Below are 13,226 nucleotides of genomic sequence, written 5' to 3' on the forward strand. Positions count from 1 at the left end.
ATAACACAGACACACAATTTATTGATTTTAATGATCATTATTAAAAGGTAAAGAAGAGATAAAAAAAAAACCGGCTTTGTGTTTATCAAAATATTTTAATAAGTCTGTTTAACATTTTATTAATGCTCAGTGGTAGTTTTTATGTTTAAGTGTATTTAATCCTAGGAAAGGACCATTAGAATAAAAGTTTGATATCTTCCGGTTCCTTGCGGTAGTAAAAGTTTTCGAGACAAAGCCAAAGTTTTTTGGTTTGGTTAAGTCCACGGGTTGCATTTAACAATGATGACAGATGTGTGGCTCCTTCTGCACTCGCCCCAACGGTCACACCGTAAAACATATTAAGAATATATATTGCCTATTCATGTATTCCCATTTTAGTCTATCAACTTTTGTCCATTTTTTTGTCAATTTCACAAAGTTATACAATGTACATTAAATATCCTTTTTTGTACACTATGTCTATTTTGACTATTTAGTTCATCTTGTTAGTCTAGTTTTTGTTATACATGTCACTTTTCCATTTGCACATTATCATATGTTGTCCATATTGTCTCTTTGCACTCCATCAATATTATTTCGTTTTTTGGACGATCGTCTGCAGTTTCTTCACTATCTCCTCAAAGTTCCCCCGTTTGGTCGGGTTCTCCTCCCAACACTTCAGCATCAGGCTGTAGCAGGACTTTGGCGTGTCATCCGGGGATTTCATTCTGTACCCTATAATGGTATTTGGTAAATTGTAAAAAAAAAAAAACCACATACATGTATGTTAACTTTGTAAACAGATATATAATTTGCTTTTTTAAATCTAAAGTTAAAAATAATTACCTGAAAAGATATTACAGTTTTTATCTTTAGATTAAAAATTGGTGAAGAAGATGCATGTGTGTTTGCACGTGCATTTTTGAAAGTCTTTTTAAACACGTGCATGCGGACTAACGATTTCAGAGATAACAGTAACTTTAACTTCCTCCGCCATAATTACGTATAGCAATACATTGGACGAACGCTACTCAAGGAGGCTGGATGGTCAAAAAAATTAAGCATCAAAACTGTCTTCAACTATGACATATGATATTTTTTGCCATAAGGCTAACATTTAGTAAGGGAAAAAAATCAAATATTATAACTTTAAAGCTGCTTGGTCCGATTTTATATCAAATTTTATACACGCTTTTAAACGATGGTTATGCTAAGTATATGTATAATAATAGACATTGCAGTAGTTTTCCCAGTCAATTAAGCCAAATTACAATGAAGAAAAATGCATATACATACAAAATGTGCTAGCAAAACAAACGACATAAAAGGGTAACGCGTTATTTCGCCTCATGTTAAATTTCACCTCTGACGAGGAGACGGGTATGGTTGTATTACGACTTTGTCATCGCTTTGAATAAAGGTCGAAATGATCAGAGAAATTACAAATAAACATGTGTACGTTTTGTTCGCTAATATTTCTGAAGTTTGCTTTCTTTACAATTGATGCATAGCATGCGGGTTGAATGACCTCAATCATTCGGGGGACGAAACCAAACGGTTTCTTTTTCTAAACATTCCCGTGATGAATTTTGGTTTGTTTTTTCGTTTGCCCAGAAAGAAATTATTTTTACTTACTTTGAATATTTCTAACTTTGAAAGGAGACTGATTCTGCTGGTGTAAATAGGAGAAAGTCCAGAACTTTCTTTCTAAGATAAATGGTTTGTATGGAAAAAAAATTGATACTGTAATAACAAATAAATCGGACCAAGCAGCTTTAAAATTTGATCATCTAATTCCTTCTATACACAGAACTCTTCTTTTTAAGGAGATTAAAATACCCTAAAAATGGCCACGACCATCGAGCTCTCATAAAAGTTTCAGAGTCGTGGCTTTTAAAGGTTTCATTTTTTCTTCTGTCTTCATGGTATATAGTATATTTATAATGGTTATGCGAATTTTTTACCTTTAGGAACTTGTTCTGTTGTTTCTTTATTGCTTAAACCGGGATAAGGCAAAAGCCCGGATGAAAATGTCTCCCACATTAGGATACCAAAACTCCAGACGTCACTCGAAAGTGTGTAGCTTCCTGACAAAACATCCTTTATTTATTGAACAATACCAGAGAGCCATTGAACTAACCACTGTTCACCCTTTTCTGTTCTCTACCACATTACTATATAGATAAAGTAATAAGATGTTTGATTTTCAAATTATTTTTCCTTCATTCCTTGCAATGAATTTATAAAATTATACAATGGACATGAAACATGTTAATTTTTTTGTCGAAACAAGATTACGCCACATCTGTCTGTCTGTCTGTCTGTCTGTCTTTTTCTCTCTCTCTATCTCTCTCTCTCTCTCTCTCTCTCTCTCTCTCTCTCTCTCTCTCTCTCTCTCTCTCTCTCTCTCTCTCTCTCTCTCTCTTACCTGAGAGGAGAGCCTCTGGTGCAGTCCACTTGATGGGTATCTGCCTCCCTATTTTGTCCTGTATTTGATACGCCTCCCCCTTCTCTGTCATCCAGAAATCATAGATCTTGACAACACCGCCATCACTGACCAAACAGTTTCGGGCTGCAACATCTCTAAGGAATACCGGTAAATAAACAAATAAAACACAATACTATTTACATTCTTTCTTTCTCGCAATATTTCAAGATATAGGAATATTAAGCAACATCTCTTTATATACGAAATTGGGATAACATACTTCATTTGAAAAATGTTTAAAAAATAAAAAGGGGACAATTTAGAGCTGTAATTATCTTCTGATTGAGGCATTACTCAATCCCACTGCTTAGGTAAGAGATAATTATTAACATGTAAATAAGATTGCATCCTGCTAACTTCGACATTCGAAGGCTTAACAGATATTTCACCAAAGATGTTTATTGACTCATCGGTAACCAAGAGTAATGTTAATTTACTTATGAGCGTGTCTTTACCATAGGGATTTCTCACCTATGGATAAACTTGTCTTTGTGTAAGTAGGCCATCCCCCTGGCGACATCTCGACACATTTCTGTCCGTTTCCTGGTTGTAAGTGATGTTCCATTACCTCTCAGGTACGTCAGCAATGGTCCTCCTTCAATAACAGCAATTATTACCTAATCAACAGGGATTTTGTTGTTTTATCACAAATTAAATATTTTCGTCTATTTGTATGTGTATTCAGGTGTGAAAGTGATCTATTGAACTGCCGGTCAATAGACTGCAATCTATTAGAACGCCGGTCAATAGACTGCGATCTATTTGACTGGCAACGTATATAAGAAAATGTGGAATGCTACAAGATTAAAAGATAACTCTATTATCTTTATTTCACTATTGTTCTTAAAATATATCGCTTAGGTTATCTCGGTACTGATTAACAATGACCTGAATGCATAATGGTATGAACACCTTCTTTAACTTACAATTGTGAACACAAAACAATAAAAACGGAATTAGGTAATAAAACAATTTTTAATGCCTGAACAGTCAATATACCCAATTTTTTCCCCTTGGTACAGGGAACAGCTCGGCCGTTGACCTCGGGCAATAGACCACACTGAGCTGTTCCCTGCCGTTGGCCTCGGGCAATAGACCACACTGAGCTGTTCCCTGCCGTTGGCCTCGGGCAATAGACCACACTGAGCTGTTCCCTGCCGTTGGCCTCGGGCAATAGACCACATTGAGCTGTTCCCTGCACCTCGGGAAAAGTATTTGGGTCTATCGACTACTCAAGCATTACATAATTGTATAATATGAACCAATAGAACAATAAACAACCTTAAGTCCCTATGAAGGGCTATTACTTTAAGATTAGAGTCCATAATTACCTTATAAAGTGCTATTACTTTGAGGTCCTAATCAACATTGAACGTATGACAGGTTGTTTCTTAAATGCTTTAGTCCATATTGCCCTTATGCAGTTTATTACTTCGAGGTTAAATAGTCCAAATATTGCCTTTCAGGTCAAATTATGAAGTTACCTTAAGCTTTGTTACCTTTAGGTTATAGTCCACATTAACCATGTGAAATGTGATTACTTTGAGGTTATAGTCAATATTGCCCTTATAAAGTGTTACTAGTTTGTGGTTTTAGTAAATATTGCCATCATAAAGTGTGATTACTTTGAGGTTTTAGTAAGTTCAATCCTTATAAAGTGTAATTTCTTTGAGGTTTTAGTCAATATTGCCTCTATGAATTGTGTAAACTTTGAGGTTGTAGTCAACATTGCCCTTAAGAATTGTGGTTTCCTTGTGGTTATTGTCCACTCTCCTACACTCTCTCGTACATTAAGAAATAACTTATCTCACTAGTAAAAAAACCCCGCAAAATAATTATTCCAATTCTACAATTTACCAGACATATTCTCCATCAGTAGTAGAACCGGTTTCCACAGCGCCGAGTAGCCCTGCAGACGTACGATGTTGGGATGGTCGAAAAACCGCAACAAGTTGACGTTCTTGAACAGCCGTGTTTCTTTTTCCTCGTCACTACTGACCAGGATCGCTTTGTTTGCAAATGTGCCATTGTAAAGACCATGGCCCCTCTGCATCTAGATAAAAGAAGCAAAAATCCTATCCAGTAATATATTTATTTAAATGTAAAAAAAAAAAAATAACCATTTTAATGTACTATTTTTACCAAAACAGATATTAACACCAATACTGTTCTAATATATATATTATATATGACTGGCTAAATGGCTTAAAAGATTAAAACATGCATTGAAAAAAAGTTTCTAATGATGCACTGCAAGTCTGTCTCCCACACAAGGAGACACAACGGTTACACGTCGTGTTCCATCGCGGTATACAAACAAACGATTTTCTAAAGACAAAAATCTGCTGTCTCTATCAGTCCATATGTGTAAGGACAACTGTGTCCCAATGATACAAACGTACGTTCTCAATTTTAGGTCCTAGCTTGATTTGATCAAAGTCAAGCTGATGCTGGTTTCGGTCCACTGGGAATTTAAGAATGGAGGGATTGCTGTTTGATAAAGGTTCGCCAGAAGTCACCAGGTGGTTTACCAAGTCAATTAAGGTAGCTCTCCGACCTACCCTGGTCTGTAAAGGGAAACATAACTAATTAGTATATTTGAAAGGTTTCCAAAATCGTGATAGCAAATTGCCCAAGTAAATTAAATAAAAATAGTAATTACTAGTACATATATTATAGACAAAATTGACAAATTAGTTTTTGCAAAATAAAAAAAGTCTACTGTAGTAGTTTTTACCAACTAAAAAATTTATCATTTTTTCATTGAATTTATTTTAAACTCGGTCAGTTTTTTCGGTTGCTTAAGGATACGGTTTATATACGTGTATAACGACTTTTATAGCATAATTTGTTAAATTCTTGTGGTTATGGATCCTTTAAATAATCCCACAAACAAACGTTTCGTTTGGAAACAAAATATTGACATGACTGACTCACGACAATAGTTCCAGGAAAAACTTTAAAGTGAACTGGACCATTCCTAAAGGAGGAGATCACGTAACGATCCTGATCTGTGTTGTTCATTGTTTCACGGACAAGAAAGTCCCCATTTCTTTTCATCAGCTGTTCAGCCTCTTCTCTTGGGATGTATCCATGAAACCAGGCTTGTTTCTTGAGATTTTCGCCACCAATTACTTCGTTCTGGCAATCATAAAAAAATTATTTGATAAGTTATTTATTTGAATTGTGTGAGTTTCATTTCAGCGACATTATTCTTCCCAGCAGCGGAACAAACTTATATTTTTTTTATCGCGATGCAGAGTATCAACTGTCAGAAATATAGAATGTTCTAAGATTATGGGATCATTGTTATCCACCAATAGTCTATTTTTAATTCAAGATATATTTCTTTTTCAAAGTTAATTCTTTGTGTGCCAATAAATAATTTTTAAAATCCCAGTAATAAATGGTTTTCAATCAACAGTTTTCACTTCCCTTCTCGCTCATATACAAGAATATTGACAATAACCACACATTTGAAATTTCATACATGTATATGTTGTTAACATACGTATAAAATTGAACTAAAATCTTGACAATTAACAGGGTGTTATAGCATGAACAAATGGCATTGTTCACAGACGGAACAGATAATTTAACGTGACGTTTGCATATATCATTGTAAAAGATCTATTACTTGTCTGCACCACATAAAATTTGAATATTTTTTAGCATTCTAACTCTGCTGGATACTAGTAATATAACTTCATTCTGTAAAGAACTCACCTCATCTTCGTTATTAACCAGAACACCAAACATTGACTGAATCTCTCCCTCTTCTAGATGCTTGATTTGAAAAACAGGCAACCTTTTATTGACCAATACAGGACTAGAATTCACTTGACATTTAACTCCTTTGAGCTCTAAAATGTCTTTAGAATCGTTTTTGGTTAACAATGCCCTGGTTTCTTCAATGATGTTTACTATCTCTTTTTCCTCCAATGCATTCTTGTTTGCAATTTCTAGATTGTCTTTCCTGATCTGAGTGAGCCGTTCTCTGAGCTTACTACCAGCCTCTCTTACGGCGCTACAAACCTCATCTTCGTGAGCAAAAATAGCCTCAATGGTATTCTCGTACTCTTGTTCACCCGTGCCCGATTTCTGCTTCTTAAATTCTGACAATACTGTGCTTTCGATTTCTTGAATTTCGTTGAGAACCTCCACTTTTCTTTCTTCTAGAAAGTCTTCTAATGATATAAAATTATGTCGTCTGTGATCGCCAGTCACACATTTTGTACAAATCGAGATGCTGCAGTCCTTACAGTATATTTCACAGACGTACTTATCATGGCTTGCACATTCTGAAACCATTTTGTCCAAGTTTCTCTGAGATGTAAATTCGGCCACTTCATGTTTAACACTTTTGTCAGATAAATGTTTAGATGTGCAGTCACAACAGAGTTTGACCTGACACAGTTTACACTGGTAGTCTGCTGAATTGTCACACAGAGAACAACGAACAACGTCTTGTGCGAACGTTACAGTCAACGCCATCACAGAGGTCTACAACTAAAGATACTTTCCTGGTAAGATCTAAAAAATTAAATGAAGTTCTTAAAAAAAGTATTTGCTTGCTGACAACTGTTTTAAAATCTTTTTAATTGAAGAAATAAAATAATTGAGTTTCAGAAACACACGAATTTAGATATTTTAATTATTTAAATTGTATCTAGATAGGAAAAAAAGGCTGTAAAAATAATAACCATAATGGTCAAAATGCACATTTATATACATGTACCAATTGGTAAAAGAAACAGATACAAACAAACTTTGCAATACGATTTTAATATTTCATTTTTCAAAGTAAGCATTGTTGGATAAAATTTATGAAGCCTTTTGTTCTATTAGAGATATCAACTTTATAATTTACTCGACGTGAACAACTTGAGGTGATGAACTAAATTAAAACATAATTATCATGCTCGCTGTGATCTTATTTAAAATCGCTTTAATGTTGACACAACAGTCAATCTTCTATTAATCAGATATAAGCCTATCGTATGCCAATAGCTAATAATTTTGCTCGTTTTTAAAATTCATGTAATAAAATAAGAAAAATGGTGTAGTAATGTGACCCTCAACAACTGAAAAGAAACTGGCCCTGGACTTCGAACGGTGGTAATTATCAAACGCTTCAGGGAGTTTTCAATAAATGCTTTACAAAAGACTTGTGCAGAATGGTACCGTGCGAACCACGTTTTCAAGTGTATTTACATGTACTATGATATTACAGACCAAAAGTATATACGGTGAGATGTTTTCAACCCGTTTCTTAAATTTAAAAGACATAGACAGTGCAAAATCAAATGAAAGTAAATCCCAAAATACGACCTAAAAGGAAACCGGTTTCATAAAACAGAAATAGTGAAACTGAAAGTTAAAACATTCAAAATTGAAATGCTTGGCCTGTAAGAGGCTTTATATATAGACTGTTCCAAGCAAATAGATCAAATGATGCATATCAGCACCTACCTGTTCCTGTGTAGGGAAGGTAGAACATGCATATCCAGACTGGTGCATGACTCTAAATATAGGTCATCTTGTTGAGAGAACATCGATTTAAATGCCACTACGGTCACCTAAATCATAACAACACAATCCTTCAGATAGTTTAACAGTCGCTACTAAAAACAACCTGATGGGTGGGTGTTGTCATTATTTTATGCCTCTAAATTTATAAGAAGAAAAATAAAGAGGACACATAAAAATAAAGAAATTTTGTCAAAGGAAATCATCTTTTTACCTGGGTACAACGTTGGTGTGAAATAAACGAGAATATCGGAAAAGAAAACTTTACGGGTCATTGAGTCGCGAAAGAGGACATTTAAATGCCAAAATCTCGCCCTGAGTTATTTACCTTAAGTAATATAAAATGTGTTGTATAGAATAGGTTCACCAACTACACAATCAGTACATACTGAGATGTACAGTCTCAAAAATACATGTATAAACCACGTATTTATCATGAATTAATTAGCACAACCTGAAACCATTTTGTCCAGCATTCTCTGCAAAGTGTATCGTATGTTTTTGACGTTTTGTCCAAAACGTTTTTAATGTTGAGTGCACAACAATTTTTTTGTATTTTCCGAAATATTTTTGTTTCTGAATAACATCTTTTTCTTAAGGAGATGAACTGAATGAGACTTGTATTGTATAAACAACGAAACGTGTATCGGCTCTGGCAGGTACAACTCTGTGCCATGCAGCATGCAGAAGCCTGTATCCACACCAATCCTTTCGACCTGTTTTCAAGAGGACTGTCTCGTCCTTTTTCTGTAGCGGCCTTGTCAATCAATTCATAATCAACGTTGACCGACGGTCTGTAAATCAACTTTATACCCCTCGTGGATACGCGAGATCGTCTTAAAAATGTTTTATTCAACCAGTCCCACAGACCATAACCACCAGTTTCAGGGACCACTCAATGTGAAACACTTTTTATTGGCCATGCCCTTATTCTGATTATGCCCTTATTCTGATTAAGATAGTTTTTGATTACTCTTCAAAAGTACACACACGCTGTAGAGCGTGTATATCTATCAAACATTTTTGTTGACAACACTTGCAACATGCGCAAGATGCTCTTTAATAAGACAAGCAATCATGAGAAAAATATTAATATTTATTTGACCAATCTTTTAAGTTATCTTCGCCTCCGAATACATTTTCCTTTACCATGCACTTATTCTAAAAATATTAAATCTGATTCAAAAGTGTAAACTAATCACAGAGTACACCGTTTAGGTTTTTTTAAAGGAGAGTTCCTGTTTAAATGATTTTCATTGTCATCTTATTAATATTGTTTGATGTCTTAAAATTAAATATGGAATAACTGATTCTTTACGCCGTTTTTTATGATAATGTGTGCTTTTATCAAACATTCGTGACAAATAAAATCGAATATAGGTCGCAGACATTGGTACTGGAGGATAAGTGTCTTGTAATTCAGAAATGTTAGACAATGTTAAAAAAAATAGATATAAGACAAATTATGCATCATTCAATTATAGTGTGTTTGTTTTTTATATTATGATAAACGAATTTGTCAATTAAACAATGAAATATAAAGCAATACAAAATATTTTCATTGACACATCATCTGTATTAACCCTGATAAATTATAAGGGAAATTTATAATATGTAAAATCGGTTGTTTTTTAATTTGGAAGTAACATTTCATCCGGGGTACTTCGATGTCGATTGCAAAACATTTCAAAAGAAACATCTTGTGATTTTGTTATATATTGAATCAATATTTAAAACTTGGTGTATATATTAATGTCATATAATCTAACAAGCGCTGCACAATAATCTTTGGACAGAGTATAGATTGTGCTATACTTATTTATAATAATAAATGGGTTTTCTAATCTTTTAAATAACATTTGACGCAATGGTTCATTTTTCAAAGACAAAAAATAATGAGATGCTTTGAACAAAATGATTAAATTCTGTAGCATTCGTATAAATCATGCTCCCTGTTCATCTCAGTCGATAAATAACTTTATTATCAAAATACGATGAATTATTGTAAAATAATCGCTTTGAAATATTTAAGAAGCTTCAGCTGTTTTTATAATGTCAAATTTAGTTTTAAATATTTTGGATTAGGACGCCATGAAGTTAGTTGACTTTGAATCGGAGCTGCAAGGGAAAAAAACCCTAAATAACCGCCAACATAAGCTAGATGCATATCAAAGAACCATATCCAAGCGTTCGTTAAGCAATTTAGATTTGTGTGACCGGTCAGCAGAGGATGCTCATTCCTCCATGGCACCTGATCCTACCTCTATCTTTTTAGAGGTCCGTGTTGCTCCTTTTTGAATTTGTATTTCGTTTTATGGATTTTTGAGAGGATTGACAGTTTGTTACTGTCATTTTTTTTCATTACAGAAGATCAACAGCAAAGTTAAGAAACAAAACACTATGGCAATGGAAGGTCCACGTACCTTATCAAACACTCACCGTGAACGTTTTCTTTTGTTTTGAAAGGTCATGCTAAAATAAAACTACTCTTTTTGGAAAACTAGCACTTTAAGGAGCTTGTTCAATGTTGGTTGGTGTAATTTGTATTAAATAATTTACTAAAGTTAATTTGTTGTTCATTTTTTAAGAATGTTAGGAATGAAGAGCGTTTAGATCTATGTATAATGTATTGTTAAATCGTATTGATGAATAGTTTCTGGCTAAATCTGTTTTTTTTTACGTTTGTTTTCTTACCAATGTTTATATTTCCATGAATTTCCTACGCCAAAATATCGAAAGCTATTAAGGTTGTATTTAATGATATGGTAAATCAAATTACAACATCCATCCAGAAAATGATGTTCTGCCATCTCCATAGAGGACAGGGTCGCCTGCTATGTTCATTCGTATATACACATGGTCTCCGGCGTTTACGTTAGCTAAAGCAAAACCAGTCCCATACCCATGAGATCCATCATCACCATCAACAGAAGCTCTGCCATATTTTTGACCGTTGATGGCAATTTCCGTGCTTACCCAACCGGATGACGAAACAGCCAGCGTCCACGCAAAACCATAGATACCGGATCTAGGGGCTATGAATATTCCATCGTCTTGGTGATACCCTTGACCTAAATTTATTTTGACTGTGTCATAGATCAATATTTGATGAAGTTGTAGCTTGGTGGTTGCATCAGCCGAAATAAAGCTGTAGAAAGCAATTGGATCTGTGTTCATTGAAAATGTTGGCGGAACTGCAATATAAAATTTGATTCAATGACAAATATAAGTTTCTCTTGATTGAATCTTTTTGGAAATTTGAACACCGATTTCATTGACATATCGATGCAAGTAAAAACAAGATCACGTAATTTTGATTTACTATTTTTTACCAATATTTTGTAAGGCTTCTTATCCTACCTATTCGCTTGACGGGTTCAACATCGATGTGACTAATACTGGGAGCACTAGTTTCCATTTGGAGGTATTTTTTGTGTTTTTTGTCTGGACGATTCTGACTTTTGATAAGTTCTTCAATGTTCCTTTTCATTTCGTGCACTATTTTTAACAATTCATTTTCGCGATCTTTTGACTCCTGAAATTGACTTCGTAAGAAGACGTTTTCTGCCTTGATTCTTTCATTTTCCTTGCTTTGAAGTGTTAATTCATTTTCCAGTTTCATCAAGCGAATTCAACCATTTGTTTCCAATCCCTTGATGTTAATTCAACAGTTTCAGCATTGGAATATAAACAGTTTCCATAGAAAACACAAACACTGAGACATATTTCAATCAAGCTTGACATGGCTACCTATATCTATGTCCTGAGAACCTCTAACAAAATGATAAGAGGTAACATATTGCTCATGTCTATTGCCATCAGCCAGATAACGATCACTTTACATAGCCCCAAATCTTTATCATCTGTATGTTTATTTTAATAGTAGAGCATTGTTCTTATACGTTGTATTTGGTAGACATGTAATATTTCGACTGAATATAAATATAAAAGGATCTCTAAAAAGAGATATTCATACTTATTTGCGATCTGGGATGCATGTGTACTTTTAAGTATGAAGTGAAAAAATCTAATTGCTAACATGCTTTCAAAATATCACCGCAAAAAAACCCCACCACGATATAAATGTAATCAGAATAAATGGGTATCAGCGCCTTATATATTGTGATTAATAATTCCACTACATCGAATGAATACTAAACTGTATATTAGGTACTAGAAACCACTATGATACAACAAACCAGGTTGAATTTGTATCAGATTCTGATTCAAAATTTGCACATATATTATAGCATTGAATGATTTATTTTTGACGTCGTCGTGTCAATAACTGCCGTCAGGTGAGCAGACAAATTGAATAACGCGCGTTAGCGCGTTATGATAATTTGTCTGCTCATCTGACGGCAGTTATTGACACGACGACGTCAAAAATAAATCATTTAATGCTTATATTTACATTCCCTTACTGAAGAAATCAATTGTTTACTTAAATAAATCGATATCAAGTGCAGATCACGGAGGGAGTGAATAAGTAACAGCAAGAACAGCTGTTTTGTAAAACCGGTTTAAACTGGTTTTCACATAGACTGTTGAGATGAGATCGACGAGCATGAAAATATAATCCATGATAAATAACTCTTGAAATGTTGCTTTTAACAATATAGTCAACCTTTTTGTTGAATGATTATAAAACAAGGTGTTTTGACAACATTCATTAAATACATTTTTTAACCGATAACATAGAAATCACTGTTTGAGAACTACTTATGTAAATTACTTGTAAATTCATACGCAGTGAATAGGTGTTGCATTTAGAGGCATTTAAACATCACGGAATTTAATAGAAAAACACAGTAGAATGTAAATATAATTGTTTAATTTTCTCTTCACTTTTATTTGCATAATAATTTCTAGGTTTTTAAACTAGCATGGCAGTAACATAACGTTATTTATTTTGTTTAAATGAAACTCAGAAAACCTTTACTATACATTTAAATTCCTTTTTATGGACTTTAACAGTTATAATTTCTAACAAATCTTTAAGTTTAATTTCTAGTTTTTTGTATCGAATTCATATCTGATCTCCATTTTTTTTTTCAACATTCCCTCAAAACTAGCTGTGTGTTTTTGTTGTTTTGTTTTCTTTGTGTTTTTTGGTTTTGTTTTGTTTTTTGGTGCTTTAGCGGATAACAAAAAATATTTTAGACAACGTCACAAACAGTGTAAACAAAATGTGGATGTCATTGTAAACAATTGTAGAATCGCTCCAAAA

At 33.8% G+C, this 13,226-nt stretch overlaps 1 protein-coding gene and 1 non-coding gene across 4 annotated transcripts; both read right to left on the reverse strand.

Moving 5' to 3' along the window:
* Window positions 1–336: 336 nt before the first annotated feature.
* On the reverse strand, window positions 337–8,231 carry LOC117687727 (tyrosine-protein kinase SRK2). 3 transcript variants are annotated; one of them, XM_066086450.1, is made up of 10 exons: window positions 8,211–8,231; window positions 7,940–8,046; window positions 6,194–7,000; window positions 5,405–5,608; window positions 4,870–5,034; window positions 4,325–4,520; window positions 2,939–3,062; window positions 2,408–2,562; window positions 1,944–2,066; window positions 337–714 (listed from the first exon to the last, which is right to left on the reverse strand). In XM_066086450.1, exons 3-10 carry the CDS (start codon window positions 6,959–6,961, stop codon window positions 572–574), a joined length of 1,878 nt encoding a protein of 625 aa, XP_065942522.1. In that variant the 5' UTR covers window positions 6,962–7,000; window positions 7,940–8,046; window positions 8,211–8,231; the 3' UTR covers window positions 337–571. The 3 variants fall into 3 exon arrangements, with proteins under 3 accessions (XP_065942522.1, XP_065942562.1, XP_065942612.1); XM_066086490.1 differs by lacking the exon at window positions 8,211–8,231 and having other exon boundaries at window positions 6,194–6,976; window positions 7,940–8,170; XM_066086540.1 differs by lacking the exons at window positions 1,944–2,066; window positions 8,211–8,231 and having other exon boundaries at window positions 7,940–8,172.
* Window positions 8,232–10,733: 2,502 nt separating this feature from the next.
* On the reverse strand, window positions 10,734–11,751 carry LOC105344787 (uncharacterized). The gene is made up of 2 exons (XR_010712358.1): window positions 11,357–11,751; window positions 10,734–11,190 (listed from the first exon to the last, which is right to left on the reverse strand). It is a non-coding gene; the product is annotated as an uncharacterized protein (transcript).
* Between the last annotated feature and the right edge of the window lie 1,475 nt (window positions 11,752–13,226).

Source organism: Magallana gigas, chromosome 1 (assembly GCF_963853765.1).
Source record: "Magallana gigas chromosome 1, xbMagGiga1.1, whole genome shotgun sequence".
Lineage (NCBI taxonomy): Eukaryota > Metazoa > Mollusca > Bivalvia > Ostreida > Ostreidae > Magallana > Magallana gigas.

Bases quoted from the DNA above. Each gene is read 5' to 3' on its own strand.
- LOC117687727 (XM_066086450.1), bottom strand. From the start codon at position 6,961: ATGGCGTTGACTGTAACGTTCGCACAAGACGTTGTTCGTTGTTCTCTG. The intron at 5,035-5,404 runs GTGAGTCAGTCA...TTCCCTTTACAG, and splicing joins TTTTTCCTGGAACTATTGTC to ACCAGGGTAGGTCGGAGAGC. The intron at 4,521-4,869 runs GTACGTTTGTAT...TCTTTTATCTAG, and splicing joins TAGGACCTAAAATTGAGAAC to ATGCAGAGGGGCCATGGTCT.